Genomic DNA, 16,928 nt, shown 5'->3' with positions numbered 1-16,928 from the left:
TTTTCATTTTACTTTTCCTATAGATTTTATCACAGCTCACCTCACATACTTTTCATTCTCTTCCCCCTCAATATATTTAAATATTGGAAAACTGTAAGAATTTAAGTTTAAGATGGTTATGTAATTTTTATTACCTATAAACTATGTACTACAAAAAGTGTTAAAAGGTAACTGATGACACAGGTACTATACCTTAAGACTAAACTGATTTGATTTCTGCCATATCAGTTCTTATTTCCCATCTCCATTATCTGTAAATTAGCCTTTAAGATTCCAACTAGCACATGAAAACAATCTATAATTTTTTTTTTTTATCTTTGCATTTGAAAACTGCTACAAAAATTATGGAAATTCTGATATAACTAGTTATTTTTCACCCTGTGGAGGATATAATTTGGGAACTGAATAATTTTAGTAAGTTAAATGTCATACACTGAAATTTCAAACTTAGCTTCATTGACTAAAAACTATTTTGATTAGAAGTAGAGTTGTTAGTGATCAAAAGCTATTATCTCATGCCAAAAAGTGTAAAATGTAAGGTTATGATAACAAGCGAGAGCAAGAAGTCAAAACATTGAAGGAGCTCTAACTTAGGTGTATTGTTTACAGCTTTTCCTTCATATTGTGCATTACCTATGGTTTCATCTTTCATATTGAATTTTAATCTGCCATTTTATTGAATTTTTCATGTACTTTGTATGACTGGCAGGGAACTAATGTCTAGCAAGGCATCCTAGCTCTGAAAATGCCATTGTTGTTCACACTTTCATGCTTTTTCAGCTGTGGTATGTCAGAACAGCAATGAAATTCCTCATATTTAAGTTAATTAAATTCACCTATAAACTCTAAATTTTACAATTATTTTGTCAAAGCTCTAATTAATTTCCTGTTCATCTGCTATTATCCTAACAAATTAGAGAAGCCACTTGGATGAAGCAGTTTTTGGGTATGTTAACTGGTCCATTAAACTGAGGTGGTATTTAGTCAAACATTTTTGTCTTTTCTCTACTATGGCTGGCTCCTTCAGAACTCAGTTTTACCTTTTGTACTACTCTTGTTCTAATCAGAGTCAGAGATTATCTTTACAGATTCTTGCAGATGTTACTTGCCGTGGTTTTCATATTAAACAAATCTCAAGATAGAAATCACTTAAATTACATGGGCAAAAATGTTGAGTATGGATAGAGAAGAAAACTGGTAGTGTGATCTGAATTCCATCTTCTGTAAGGCACCACTATTAGAAATTAATAAATTATGCTGTAGAAAGAATGATTTTACTTTCCTTGTGCTTACGATCCATTCCCAGTTCCCATGCAGTGGTTCTAAATCTCTTTCATTACAAAAATGGAATTAGAGGATTGAATGACCTGTTTCTTATCTGTTCATAATAAAAGAAAAGCTGTGGACCTTTTTATTCAACAACCTTCCTCTGAGTTATTGATTGAATCAATGTATTGAATCAAAATATTGAATCAGCCCATCTGATTCTTGGGGTTGGAAGAAATTGGACCATAAAATGTTATCTAATGTCTCGGAAGAACACATATTTTCATCACCTATGTTTCTTGAACATATGTGAGAAGACAGTACCTGTGTATTATTAACTTTTCTGGACTTCCCAATTCAGATGCACTTTTGCAAAACACTGTTTAGCTCACCAACAGTGTTAAGTAAATATATTAGGCACTGATAAATTTAACTGTCTAGCACAGGAATGCAAAAGCATGACCAGCAGTGCAGTTACAAAAGTTATTATTACTGCCCTTAAACTCAGGAGCAATTAGTTTATTTTGTGCATAACATATTTTCAGGTGTACATTTGAAACAGGTACTCTTCCGTGTTTTACCTCAATAACAAAATAGCTTACACATTTCAGTAGAAGGCACTTTGAGCAGCTGTGCAAGGTGACATTTCAAAGGCATACCTTTAGAAAAAGATGTTTTCCCATTGTTTTAGAATTTGCTTTAAAAAGTGTGGAACTGGGATTATCCATTTACAAGTTTCATTAGGAAATGGTTTTCACAGTACTTACCATGCTACCAAACATTCACATGAATTAAAGGATTGGCTATTGATTTTAGGTGTTCTCTTCTCACCAAGAGAAGCTGTGAAAAATAAATATGTGAATATGTGAAATTGTATCAAAAGAAAAATATTCCATTTCCTCTCTCTGGATATTATAGTCTTTAGTTGCAAAAATGAGAAAATTTTCTTCCCTGAAAAATATCTAGGCTTTTTTTCCTTGAAAGTCCTATGAGAGTGTATGCAAAGCTTATGCTATTTCAAGCACAAAACCAAGTTCAGAAAACTAACAAGCAATAATATTTTTATGTAAATTTTGTTATCTGACAGCAATACAGCTTGATAGCATCCTTAATGACTAAACTCTCTTTTCCTTGGGTGAAGGAGGAGCTTTGCAATGAAGTTTTCACAATTTGTTTCTAAAATCATATTTTGGAAATAATTTAATGTTTCATAGGATTTAAGTATTGTGAAATCCGTTAGGGAGACATATGCCTGTTCCCTCCCTGTGTATTCAGTATGAGCAATGGAAGTAAGCCCCTGCCTGCCAAAGAACCTTAGTGATGAAACAGACATCTTTTCATCAGTAAGATAGTTCAGACCAACCAGCTGTGCCAACAATTACTTGCACTTGCAATTAATATCTACTGTGGTCTTCAAACATGAGACACAGAAAACATTCTTCAGCCTTTCAGAATTAATCTAAGCCTAGATGTGAGCTGACTCAAGTAACTATACCCAAATATAGATCACCAAAACTATGGAAAGGCTGATCCATGACAGTTTAAAGGCAGTCAGTGTAATGTAGCAGAAATATTGCTGTCTAATTAATTCTAGGTTTATTCCAGGATGAGAAGGGATTGAGTAGTGATGCCCAGTTATTGCTGCTTTTTAAGGAGGTGGATGGAAATAAGGAGATTGAGTAGTGGGGACAGCTCCATTTCTAAAGGGCCATGAAAGGCAGGGAAGTAGAGATTCCAGTTCTTTTCTGCAACATCTGGAGCAAAACTCTCATGTTGAGAGCACATGAAGGATTGATTAGAGTTTTTTCTAACTTTGAAAATTAAATTCAAATAGACAAGGACTCTGAAATATGTTTTTTTCTGTGCTGTATCATTTTTATGGAAAATTATGTTTCTTTGTAATAATATGATTGCTGGGGGTGAAGCCTACAAAAACTAAAAATCCCTATTAAAGATGGGTGACCAAATTCAAAGAGCTCATAGCCCTGGACAGTGGACGGCCAAACAGTAGAAGGGTCTGACAAATAAACTGTTAAAATAAGTAAGGGCAAAAAATTGGTATGATTGAGAGAGTTTAAGAGATCAACTGCAGTAGAAGACAAGGAGCAGAGTTCTTTGGATTTGTTCCTATATTAAAGTCTCATGAGAGGTTTTTTCAAGCCTTTCAAGAGTGAACCTACTGTGATATACTTACCCTTTATAAACAGAACATGAGACCCCTCTATTTTTGAGTTATTGTTATAGTCACTCTTCAGTGACACACTTTCCGTTCAAGACCAGGATGGTGCTTTGTTTTTTTTCCATCTTTCTTACATTGAAATTTCTGGATGGAATTTGTAACATTTTAACACAAATGTGATTAAATGACTTGTGCATCTCTGAAGGCTTCTGTGATATTTGGTTTGACAGGCATGTTTAAAATCTGATGCCTTAGACTGTGACTGAAACATTTAGCGTCTAAATCTGTATTTGGTCAACAAAAACCAAAGAGACAGGTAAACTTCAAATTCAGTTTAAAGGTACTTAGCATACTGCTAGATGTATCATATCGGATGTCTGGGAGGCTCTTTGTCCTTATATTTAATTCTTATTAGAATTAAAACCAGAAACCAAAGGCCTCAAAATCCAACCCCAAAAAATAGCCATATCTACTGAACCATGTAAATAAAGGCTGATCTTCAGTCTGCTGAAGGAAAAATAGTAAAAATATCAGATTATGTAATTAAAAATGAGAGCATAATTGTGCAAAAGGCAGAACAGCATCATATATTTTTTTTTTATCAGTAAAGGTTTGCTAGTTAAATTTGTAATTCTCCTGAGTCTTACATGCAGGTGCATACACCACTGTTGTTTTTGTGTTCTTTGGTTAAATCTTTGACCATATTTCTGGTTATTGAGATGCTAATGAAGATGTATTGCATTCTTAGGATGGCTGAAGAAGCTCTATTAATAGCTGTTTGTTTTTCTGGAAGCAGAGGCATAGTTATCACCAAGTGTTTGTGCCTGTGTTTTGAAGTGGCTGTATCAGAATCTGAAACATTCTGTGGTTATACTGTGGAGTATACCAGTGGTGGGAACCCTGAGGAGCTTGCATGCTTGGCAAACAGGATGTTGGAGAGCTTAACAATAAGACTGTGCTCAGGCTTTCATGAAGACAATGCAGAGTTTATAGCATGGCTGGTCTGAATGGATCTTTTTGAGTACAGAATGACCCCTGACCTCATTGACCCCTCAGATATTTTTCTTTTACATTTTCAAATTCCTATTGCATATCATTCATGTAGGGAGGATGTGCCAGAATTCTTTGGAGAAGTGAAATGGGGCATTTTATCTAATATTCATCTTCTTCCTTCCTTTTTCCATGTGGGTGCTCAGTATTTTTCAAAGGCCACCAAAATGTATGTACACCTTTGTATGAGGCAGCAAGGACAAACATCAGAGTACCCTGGAAAAATCATTTTGGAAAACTATTCACATGCCATAAAAAAAAAAAAAAAAAAAAGCTGATCATATCCCTAATCGTTACTTCAATAAACATGCACAATAGAACTTCCTAGCTTCAAAAGACCTTTGTCCTTTACCAGCTGCACTGTTCTATCCCTAGTGATGAAGACCTGAGCTGACCCTGTCAATTTATGAACCTGTGATTCTAGAGATTCTTTAACTTTCTAGCTCACCACACCGTCTTATTCAATTCTTTTACTAAGCAGTGCCATGTATTCTGCAAATAATCCAAAGTAACATTGTTAACATGGTTTAAGCATTGTGATAAAAATTGGTTTAATTGATGAAAAATGTCCCCTGGGTTTCAGTCTTTGTTTAGTGTGTCAAGTTTGAAGCCAAGAAGAAAAAAAAAATCCAACAAAACGATCAAGCAATTCTCAAATAGAAAACAGGAATGCAAAGCCATGCTCCCCCACCAGGAAGCTGGCTAACCAAAATTGTCTTCATTCTAGCATTCCCTTTTAAGGACAGTAATTGACACTTCAATCTCATTTAAACAGTAATACAAAACCACTTAAGCAACCTTTCTTTTTTTTCTTTGTTCCATATTTCTGTACTTATCAGGCATAATCTTTTCATTCAGTCTGTGATGTGGATCACCAAGTGTTATCACCAAGTGTTTGTGCCTGTGTTTTGAAGTGGCTGTATCAGAATCTATGATGTGGATCACAGACTTCTTGGAAAGGCCTTGCTTGCTGCATCAATCACTTTTTTATATTTGTTACAGATTGGACATAAAACCCTGGAGCGAAGTTCTGCAGCCATTTATATCACACATCACCTGATAGATTTTTTTTTTTTTTGCTAGACCCGTAGCAGTTAGGCAGTTATATTTTTCACACTGTAGACAGCCAGAACGACAAAATTTAGAGCTAATTTCTTAGAGGTAGAATTGGAATTGAACAGCTTTGGAAATAGGAGGAAATGTAATCCTTTGAGTGCAAGACCTTTAACTGACAAGTTTTGATGTTCAGAGCACATAACTTTTAGATTTTGCTTTTAGGAGACAATCTTGTTTCCTTTGCCCGTTTTGATAAGAATATTGTTTCAGAAATTGTTTTCAGTATAAATTTGATTTTCCTCTATTCTCATACATAGCATTTCAAGAGAAATCTCTAGTAAGAAATTTGGCTAGCATTTTTAAAGGTACTTACCAAAAGTTAGGGTCCTATGTATACATTTGATTTTTAAAATAATGTTATTTAATAATTTGCACTTCTTTGCAAAATCAAGCTTAATTTTCAATAAAGCACTTAAGAAGCTAATCTATCCAGTCTATAAATACAATTGCTAGTCATATTGCTGATTTTAAGTGTTTGCAAATATGAAAAATAGAAGCATAAAACATTTAATGCTGTTGTCCTGTCTTATGCCTAAACTCAGAGACAAACAAGCTGTTCCATGTCTCTCTGTTGTAATAAGATGCACATCCTCCAGTGCTGGAGGCTGCAATTTCTTTCAAAGCAAGGAGGTCTAGGTTTATTTTAGGTCTCAGTCTGAGCTGATGCAAATCTCTTTCTTCTGGATCCCAGGTGAAAGTACTATCCTGAACCAACCTGTCGAACTGATCCCTGTAAAGCTAAAAGTCATTGCAGGAGAGCAGTTCAAGAGAGAACCAGGCTCTAACCTCAAGTTTGGGGCAGTCAGCTGTGAGTGAAGGAAGAAACCCTGGGAGGAAGACTATTAAGCCCAGCACCTCCCAGTTGTAACCTTAAGGCTGCAAAGTCAACCTCCCCTTATCCTCACAAGGAAGCTAGCAAATCTTGAGCAATTTTCCAACACTGCCATCAGTATCCATGGCTAGGGAGAAGTCTGCTATCTTGCTTCTTCTGTGGAACTGTTATTCTATTTGGATATGTACAGAGATTGTCATGTTCTGCTCCAAGGGACTTGGGATCCCTGCTCCGTGGGGCTTAGGGTGAGGTGGGTGAAGTCTTCTGGAGTGCTTTGGCCATGGCACCTCCAGGTTCCTATCAGAATAGCAGAGTTCGTTGATTTAAGGCATTTCCAAGAAAACAGAGCTGATCAAGGCCATTTTAGATTAGTTTTAGTTCTTGTTAAGTTCTCTCTAGTATGAGTCACTTGATTATAATTATTTTCTGTTCATTTTATTTTCCAAATACATGTTAGATTGTTAGACACTTATTAGATATATTAGTACATGTTAGAAAGAATAGACCATTACAAGACCAGGGGAACATGGCTGTGTCTACTATTTTATGAAATGTCAGTGGTCATTATAATAGCAATGTCAACTGTGATGGTGTAAGAAGAGAGGATTTTTCAGCATTTCAGTCTCTTTATGCCTATAGTTCATCTCTGTATTTCATCAATATACATCAATATATCTGTATTCTAATTAAGCTGAAAACATGCAGTTATTCTCTGTAATGTACAGAAATGTCACCTTCATGAAAGTATCAATTTTTTTTATCCAAATTGTTTAATTCTGAAAAACTTCAGTTCTTAAATTGAGATAATTACACCACAGGATACAGTATAAGCTTTTCACTTTGTAAACCAAGGTTAATTCAAGTGATGTAGAAAAATACTGACTAATGTGATGATATTGAAGAAATCTTGTAAATAGAAAGAGACGAAGATTTTTAGGAATGACAGGTGGCTTTGTCATATTATTCAGTTTGAGACTTTTTAAATCATCTCATAGTGATTTATTGGTTTTCAGCATTTTCAAGACATTAGGGCTCTTTACAGCTTTTTTGATTTGATCACCTAATAACTGGGGGAACCAAAAGCATTAATTACTTTAGTATCGACATTCTGAACCTGCACTGAATTCTTTTAAGAGGAGATGACTAGGCCCATAGCTACTGTGAAGATCTTTGCTGTTGAGAAGTTATCACTGTATTATTTGGTCAATGGGCAATAGCGATATTGTTCAGTTCTGCTGCTTCCCACCCAAGTTCTCATTTCAATCTTCTGTTCTTTCTAGTACTTATTCATTCAGCTCTTCACAATACAACCAAGACCTCAGTTTGGAAAGTAGGATCCACTATGATGACCTTTCTTGTAAAAATCTAAAGGATTTATTTATTGTAGAGCTTTGTAATAAATGTCACAGCACTTCAGATACATTTTTAAAATTCAAGAATCTAACAGAATTTTACGCTTGCTAATACTATGGTATTCTTTTCTATAAGTCAATTTTGAAATATTTTTCTATATACTTTTTAAACATGGACCAAGAACACATGAAAGTTGGACAGGCTTCAAGTTTCCCTTATTTTGACAATGTCTTTATTTGAAGACTCATGGTTGAAAGGCATCCAGACATATGGATGAATGGACTAGGCATTTTAAAAAAGGAATTTTCCTATATAGTATTAGATTTCTGTATTAAGATGATATTTCAGGCAAAGTAAAGATTTCTTTTCACTATACATATGAAATAACTTAGAAATGTCATAATTCTGTCTGAGCTCAAACTCAAGGGTATTTTAACGACTTCACTTTCATCTATTTTGCATTGTGTTGAATCAGTGGTATTGCTATCGAATTGCTTTCTGCTTTAGAAAGTAATGAGGCAGTGTTGTATTTGTAGCTTTTATATTGGTGACAGCAATTTTAAAATAAAAAATAAAAATTTGAAAGCCTGAAAAGCATCCACAACTATCTCTCTCTTTCTCCTATTTTCCTAATGATATCCACAACCCACATAAGTAATATAGGCCAGGCTACCAAAGGGTCAAAGTGGAAGAATGCAAAAGGCCTTATTTATAAACTGTGTACAATATGGGGCAGGAAAGGCTTGGAAATGGGAGAGGTTTCAAGAACCCACTTGGTACCTGCTGATTTCCAAAAGTGTATGCTTATGACTTGCTTTATCTGTTTCCCATTAATTTGTCTAACAGTTCCACTAGGAATTGCCAGTAGAAGAACAACCTTGATCCCACACAGGATGGGATGCCAGATCCTATCAAAGTGTGGCACATCATTTATTCTCTCTGCAGGAGCATATTTTTCTTTCTTACACTTCTACCTTGCCCCAGTATGATTTCCCTTTAAGTATGACTTCATCCTCTGCTTTGATACCTATGTACAAAATGGTATTTCCTTAAAATATAACAGCTCTGTTTCCCTCTTCAGTCTGTGTACTATAAAGTAGATCTAATTTTGTGAGCAACCCTCAATAACCAATAATTCTGGAAAAATATTTAATTCTAATAATGCATGCTATTTTTGGTTTGTAGCTTGGGGGTTGTTGCTCCATATTCATGACATTGTTTTAATTGAATTTAATATCATTTTGGCTTACAGTAAGAAAAAGAAACAGAGAGTCTGTTTAAAAGTTAATATATTTCTAATTAAAGTAGATTTCATTTGACTTTAAATTCTTTCACATTGATTACCAAACTTGGATTCCAGAGTGCAGTATTTATGGGCTGCCAAACTATTTGACAGGGATCCAATATATTTTCATTTCTTTGTGACAGAGGAATGCCCTGAGCCATTTACAACCTTTGATATGCATTCAGAATATTTGTTGGCATCAGTTAGCTGGACTTATGTGCATGAACTGGGTTCTGAGTATTGCTGTTAGTGTCTTTTGTTCATCATTTTTTAAGTCTAAGACAAGCTAAAGTAGTATCATTATTAAACGTTTTAACCTGTAGAAGCTGTGAGAATTGATTAAACCAATGAAGATTTAAAGTAATGACTGCAAATGATTCTGACACATTCAATTTTTATGCTTGAACAATTAGACTGCATATTGTATGTGCACTGCATAAAACATATAGCACAAGCAAATTTTTTGCTTTTATTTTTGTGTCATCCTATTCAAGGAAACTGTAAAGTAACTATGTCTGACACCTGCCTTGCTCTCTTTTGTGTTGAGTGTGGTAATGATTCTGGAAGTGCACAAAATACCCGTGTGTTCCCTCCAGTAAGTTTTCAGTAAGAGTGTACAAATGTATACGCTAGCATGCAGTGAATGTGCCCCTGGATGTAGAGCACCATACTTGGTTGGTTGACTAAACTCATCAAATTAAATTAATTTGGTGGGATTTATTCATTTTTCTTTTTTAATGCATGTTTTATATTACTTTTATTATTATTATTTCTGCATTTTCTCTCTCCCCCTCTTTTTGTTTTACATATTGCTTTCATTTGTTTATAGAAGAAAAGAAAGCAGATCCAGAGAATGGGGATACAGGTAGGGTGGTTTATTCGAAATATTTTCATGTTCTTGCCCTCAAGTTCTTTGATCTATTATGTTTAAGCAAATGTGTGCCATAGGGTTGGATCACAATTTTGATTTATTTTGGGGATTTCAAAATAGGCACTAGGAAATCGAAACTAAGAAAGGGCTTTCCCGAATACATTTCGTTTGCTTTTTTAAGGAAGTCAGATTAGGGTGAGAAATGGGAAGAGACCAGAATCCGCTAAAGAAGGCTCTTGCACACCATAAGACTTCTGGTCTGTCCTCCACACTCCAGGCACAGAGTGTACTCACCTGCACACTGACTTTTTCCTCTCTGTTACAGATTTCTGACTTCCAAAATCTCCATGTTTCTGTAGTCCCTTCATCACTGGTTTTCCCCCCTGCCTGAGCTGCTGTGCCTCCCAAATTTTATACCCCCTTTTTCCCTGACTCTCCAAAACTAAATCTGTCCTAATATTTTAAGAGAAACTCCACTCTACCTCCATACCCCAGATTTCCCTTTTACTCTCTGTGCCCCAGAAGCCCCACCGTACAGCAAACTCCTCTCCAAACACATCACCACTGTGACCATCTATAGTAGCTAGAACAGTTTAATAATGCCCACCAGAGAAGGCAGTGAAAGATTGAATGAAAGAACACAGCTCCCAGCTGTTTTTATTTTTATTTTTTTAAATAGGTAGGTTTGCCTTAGGCTAAGGTGGCTGATAAGGCCATTTTGTTGGCCCTTTTGTCTCTGGTGTGGACCACAGGCTATCAGCTGAAGAGTCTTACCCTAGAGAGTAAACAGTATTTGACCTGAAGAGCAAATAACTGCCTTTAGCTCCAGGCTGAATTGAATGATTGCTTATCTCCTTGTTGAAATGTGACTTTATGAGCAGTTGAAGTCAGGAAAAGTTAGGTATTAACCACACCACTGATTACAGCCCCTTAAAATTTTTAACATGAAACAAACATTTAGTTTTCAGTTATGAGGAAAGCTTTAACGGTGAAGTAGCTGAATCTTATCTTATTTCAAGTTAAAACATAAAAATAAAGATTTGCATTCAAAGTTGGAGCAGTGATTCTAGTGCCTGCCCTGAGTCCTCTTGCAGTAATTATACAGCTGCCACCTAGACCATGGTAGGAATTATGCTGATGCCACCTCAGCAGGGCTTGTGCCTAGGTTCTACTTTAATAAAAGAATCAAACAGGGTTCCTTCTTCTACTATGTTTAATAGGCAGTAGTAGTTACAGCTCGAGCTGGGTGCCTCTGAAGAGGGGCCCCGCCTGTCGATTGTTACTGGATTTTATAGTCTCTGTAGGCCACATGATTTCCTAATGGCACTTCAGCTCATCCAATCTTGTTCATGGTGTCTGGAATCTTCTCTTCTTATTTGCTGCTGTCACCTCCAGGCACGTCTTGAGACGTTTCCTTATCTTTTGTTACAGAATATCCTGTAGTTAAAGTTTTACTTATACTTTCTTATCTACTGGTTACATTTCCATAGATAAAAACAAAGGTTAAAGTACAATTCATGCAGCCTAAGGCTTAATTTACTTTAGTCACTAGTGCTAAACTCTGGCACAAATTAGTCTCTTACTATAGTCCTCGTGGATCTGAGGGAAGGGCAGGTTACAGGGTTGCCGTGCACAGTACTTGGGCACCTTACTCTGGCATTTGGGAACTGTGTTTGCATTGTAGTTGTGCTGCTTTCCCTCAGCACACCCTCTTCTCAAAATACGGAGAATGACTGGTATTGAATCAGCAGCTGGCTATTTGTCAGCTAGGAATTTTCCTGTGCTGATGAAAACCTCACTGAGTTAGCCTTCAGGCCATGGGTTTTTTAATGTTAGAGAGTTGTTCAAAATAAGCAAAACTCCAAGATGTTGCCTACAGTGTAATGATCCCAGTTGTGTATGGTGAACAACACCAGACTTTGTTCTTCTATCAGTCTTCCTTAATTTTTTGTGTTCCTGTGGCTGAAGTTTGAGTGCCTCATTGGGTGTTGCTGTTGGAGGCACAGCTACTGTATAGAAGCAAAATTCTGGAAGGAGATTAAGGCAGAAGTGTCCAAATGAACCCACTTTTGCCTGGCCAAAATTTGCTTGCATACACTTTGGTACATCATGGCAGTACATCAAAGTATATCACAAGTAGCTTTAATTTTTCTAGTGTCAGTCTCTATAGTCCTGAAAATATGTTGTGCTGGGCTCTAGCTAAGGACCTGAATAACACAAGGGCTGTCAGCCTTGTGCTACCTGTGTGAAAGCTTATGCTCCTACATTTTCACCACTATTGATAACTAATAGTTAGATTTAGGTGAGTTCTGATTTGTCTACACAAACTCCATATACTCCTCCTGATGACAGTGGAGTCCTTAGTATAGGACTGATGCTAAAGCCTTGGTTACCAAAATCGTTAGGAGCTGAAGCTTCCTAATGTACCTGGACAGTTACTGAACTCTCTGGAAGTACTTTCTGCTCCTGCTACACCCCCACACATAGTTTTCAGCTAAGTACAGATTTGCCAGCAGAAATGGAGATGATGACAGCCCTGCATTTACACCAGTGTGACATGCATGCACGCTGGACCACATGAATGGGAAGTGCCATGACACTCTCTCAACCTTTCCTACTCCTATCCAGATCACAGCTGCATCTGGCTTAAGTTACACTGAGATTAGCCTGCAGCAGTAACTCTGCTCACTCTTTCTGCATGTCAGTTCCATGCATAGTAGAACTAAAACTCATCTTCTGCATTATGAACTTTCCACTGCCCTCAGGAGTCCCTCTTTTTGCATATAACTGAATTCACTCACTTGTTAAAGGCAGTTTCAAAAACACGTAACAAGTTAGATTTTCTTTGAATAAGATTTTATGGGAATTGAATTTCTTTTTCTTTGTTTTTTTCCTTTGTTTTTCTCTTGGGACTAAATGAGCCACCAGTCTTGCTTACTTTCCTACAGAGTGCTCACACCAAGGGCTTATGTGTTATACCCCCCTTTTCAATGGCATATTTCAGAGTGCTTGATTTTGCAGATCATAGGCAATTGGAATTTGTGGAAACCTAACTTTCACTTTGCCAGCTGATCATAGACAGGAATGAATATTTTCACAAATAATTGTGAAATTTCTAATGTATGCTCTACCAGTGTTATTTCATCACTTCCAATTTTCTGAAATTTGACAGTATGTCTGAGAACAAAGAACATATGTGATGATTTCATAAGAAAACTACATAAGAAAAATTGACAAAATATCTCTTTTGGTGAAAAATGTCTCCTTTGTTATGTTATTGAATGACAATTGAATTTGCAGAATGTTATGATTTCAGCAAAAGATTGTTTCTTTCTTTGAGCAAAAGTTAGTGTATTTTACGTCAAAACCACTTACATGTTACTTCTGTTATTGAAAAAAGAAAAATATAATTTTCCAGTTTAAAGTTTTTGTTTTCAAGAGGAAAAAATATATCTTTAGAGCTTTAAAAACTAGATCCTTAAAACAACCACTGCATCTTAATGATAAATTGGCAAATATTGCTTTGGGGCCTATAATTGCTGAGGAAAATTGTGATAGGAAAAGCTAGCTGTATTTTATTTAGAAATTTTCATCTGCTGCTATCTTTTTCATTTTGTTTCTCCCTATAAAACACCATTTCTTCTTTTTCATTCATTTTTCTTGATTTTCATTTATCTTAAAAGTTTTGATGACATCTTTTCATTCATGTTGTTTGTAGGGAGTAAAGATGGAGAGTTTGAATACCAAAATCAGAAACCAGAGGATTTATAAATAACAGTACCGTTTAGCCTTAGCACATTTCCCCTTCCTTTCATCCCGATCCTTCCAGATTTCCTATGAAGTGCCACAAGATTTAGCTGGCAGGTGTCATGGTATGTGTTACTACCATTACTGTTGTCAAGAAAGAAAATACAAAGCTCAGAGGCCCCCACAGAGGCCTTGTGCAAAGCCCCACTTTACTATTAGATTACGACATAGAACTCAGGTTTAGCGTTTAAATCAGGTTTATATAGTGCACTGGAATCTATAATTCCCATCTCAGTTCCATAAATAAAGTCCAGATTGTTCAACACATATAATGTATAGAAACTTCCATTTATGACTAGTGGGATTCTGAAATTTTAGTTTTAGACAACTTTTGTGTTAAAATTATGGAAATTTTAAGACAAAGGTCAGTCAAAATGAATACTTTTTAGTATCCAGTGGATAATTAATTACTCTTGATTTATACCATGTTTAAGTGGAAGAAAATCAAGCCTGTGTGTTTATAATAGATAACATTCTTTTTGTTTGAAAATATTTTTTTTTTCATTCTGGGATGTTATCTTCCTCTCATTTTTCTTTTTCTCACTCTTCCACCTCTTTGGCACTCACTTCCTCATTATTTTACATAGTAAATTGTGGTGTTACAGTACCAGTTGGTTGAAACTGGCTGCTGCCTGAGTCATATAGTAAGAACCCATCCCTAACTGAGACTAGTCATGTATTTGGTCCAAGAAGAGTGAATCCTAAAATAATTCTTGAAGTTGTGTGTTGTTAGAACGTAATGCAGTGATACCACTGGGTGGCTCTTTAACATTCTTTTAGACATCTTTAAATTGTTTTAATCATACTAAAGATATGGTCAAATGGTAAACAGAAGGTCTACTAGCCTCTGATTGTTACTCTATTAGTAATTTGGTACATCACACTATAACAAATGCAGAACCGGGATCTCCACCCAAAATAAGCAGGTTGTCTTTGCATTCCTTTTTTAAATGAAAGACTCAGTTTCTCTTGAATATTTTTGAAATAGTAAAATTCTATTCTGTGGAAACATTGTGTTCCATTTACATTCATTTCTTCCACTAACTTGGTTTCATTTGAATTGTGTAGATAATACAACACTTACTAAGATTCTGCTGAAATACTTACTTATCTACTATTTTCCTCCTCTTACAACTTTGGTTTTCTGTGGAACTGTAATTCAGAGACTAAAATGATATACACTGTAATTTAAGTAAATCAGATTTCATCTCTTTCTGTTAAAACATCCATGAGCATAACTTTAGATTTGGAACTGAGGGCTGCTTGTGTATTTATTTTCTCTTTTTTTGTTTTTTAATTTAACAGGTGCAATGGATGTAGAAGAGAGGAATCGCCAAATGAAAATGAGCAAGTACAAACAGGTAGCAGGATCAGATTCCAGACTGGAACAAGATTATCATTCTAAGGCAAGGGAGTTTTGTTTTGAAAAGCAACAAAATATGCTAAACTGAAATACCCAATATCCTTTTAGAAAGTAATAGATGAGTGGGAGGTTGTTTCTTCAGTAAAAGTTTCTTGTGTGTCTATAATAAAACTATTGGAAATGTGCAGCAAACCCCTTAACAGAGTGTTCTTTATTAAAATTTAAGAAGGATAAGTTAAAGCAAATAAAAGTGGCAGTGTAATTATCCATTGGAATGAACAATAGGGACGTGATTTAAAAGCTCAAAGAGAAGGAATAAAGAGGTTTATTGAGTGACAGATGGAATGAGAGCTATTGAAACCTGTTAATGGCTTTCATATAGTTGAGCATAGGGTTATCTTGATCTATTGAAGACTGGAAGATGTAGTGTTACTTAGTTTAGTAGTGGCAGTTTAGCTCTTGGAAAGGTATTTTATACATCAGCAAAAGCTTCCACCCCAGCTATGGCAATTTGCCAAAAATATAAATCATTACGTAGTAGTATAGCCTCAAATATACAGTCCAAAATTTCCTGCTATCTAGAACAGGGTCATTTCATATACAGTGTGTTAATGAAAATAATCAAGATATTTTCAATTTAAACTTCTATTATACAAAAATAATTTAGTGTCCTCTAAAAGACTTCATTAATTGAGGTCAGATTGTAAGTGGAAAACACGAGACTTCTGACCTATAAAAGCTGGCTGAGGAAGAGAAGTCTGTTTTAGACTTTTATTTCCAGGATGTAGTACTCCAAGGGTTGGCAAAGTTACTGTAAGCTAAGCCATTTAATATTTGAAAACAAATCATCAAATTTGTTAAGTCTTATTAGTTCTGCAGATAATGTAGACTAATATACTTGATATAATTAGTTCCCGGAATGTACATTTCAGTGTGGAAAACTAGAGTGAGAGCTTTAGCGAAGCCCATGACAAAATCAAAAACCCTATTAATAAAAACAGAATTGACAAAAGTAAAAACTGTGAAAGTGGCTTAAAATACTTAAAAACCCTGTAGATGTGCTGCATGATTTTACATGGGTAAAATACAGGATATTTTATAAATGTAGTTTTTACTACAGAAGGGATAGGTATTTTTATTAATGTGTAAAAGGGAGTTGGTATACTGTCGTGTTTAGATGCTTCTTTTACGTTGACACTTATGGCAAAATTATTTTCATGTGTGTCTGTTGTCAGCTTTGAAAGGTGTTAACTTTTAGGGATTAGCATAAGTGTTATGATTATATGTACCACAAAAATACAACTTTATGTACTGTATGTATAACCAGACTTATTCTGCTAATTTTCCTGCTTCCTCAATGCTTGACTGAAATTTGAGTCAGAAGTAGGACTGGTATGGCGTAAAGAGAATAAACGGGCATTCATGTGAAGGAGCTGGATATAATATAACTACCTAAGGAGAAACATTTCCTACCCTTGTTTGTCCATTTCACCTACACCATATTACTGGGCCTCACTCTACATCTTTTATCTTTTTTATTAAAATTTTACCTTCAGTAATATTGGAATGTATTAAAGAGGAAAATTATAAATGGAATTATTTTATGAATATGGTGATTTATTTATTGGACACATCAAACAAATTGTCTCCAGAAATAAACAGTTAATTTACTCTTGTGCCAAAGTGTAGTTTCAGTATTTGAAAATGAGTTACTTATTCTATCAATGAACTTGTGGAACTAGACACTGAATATTCACCTATATGTATTAACTTGAAATGCATTCTTAAAATTGTTTTAAAGCCATA

At 35.3% G+C, this 16,928-nt stretch overlaps 1 protein-coding gene across 29 annotated transcripts in view; it reads left to right on the top strand.

Annotated features, from left to right (window-relative positions):
- RIMS2 (regulating synaptic membrane exocytosis 2) overlaps positions 1-16,928 on the top strand; it is a 500,381-nt gene that overhangs the window by 385,850 nt on the left and 97,603 nt on the right. For 26 of the 29 annotated variants that reach the window (XM_074814158.1, XM_074814086.1, XM_074813314.1 and 23 more), the window contains one exon: positions 15,065-15,165. In XM_074814158.1, the coding sequence (XP_074670259.1) occupies positions 15,065-15,165 (101 nt within the window). Of the gene's footprint in view, positions 1-9,910; positions 9,947-15,064; positions 15,166-16,928 lie in introns of all 29 variants that reach the window. The other 3 variants (XM_074813163.1, XM_074812494.1, XM_074814040.1) reach the window with 1 other exon arrangement.

The sequence above is a fragment of the Strix aluco genome, chromosome 1 (genome assembly GCF_031877795.1).
Source record: "Strix aluco isolate bStrAlu1 chromosome 1, bStrAlu1.hap1, whole genome shotgun sequence".
Classification (NCBI taxonomy): Eukaryota; Metazoa; Chordata; class Aves; order Strigiformes; family Strigidae; genus Strix; species Strix aluco.
The sequence above is the reverse complement of the archived record's forward strand: the minus strand, read 5'-3'. Positions and strand labels throughout refer to the sequence as shown.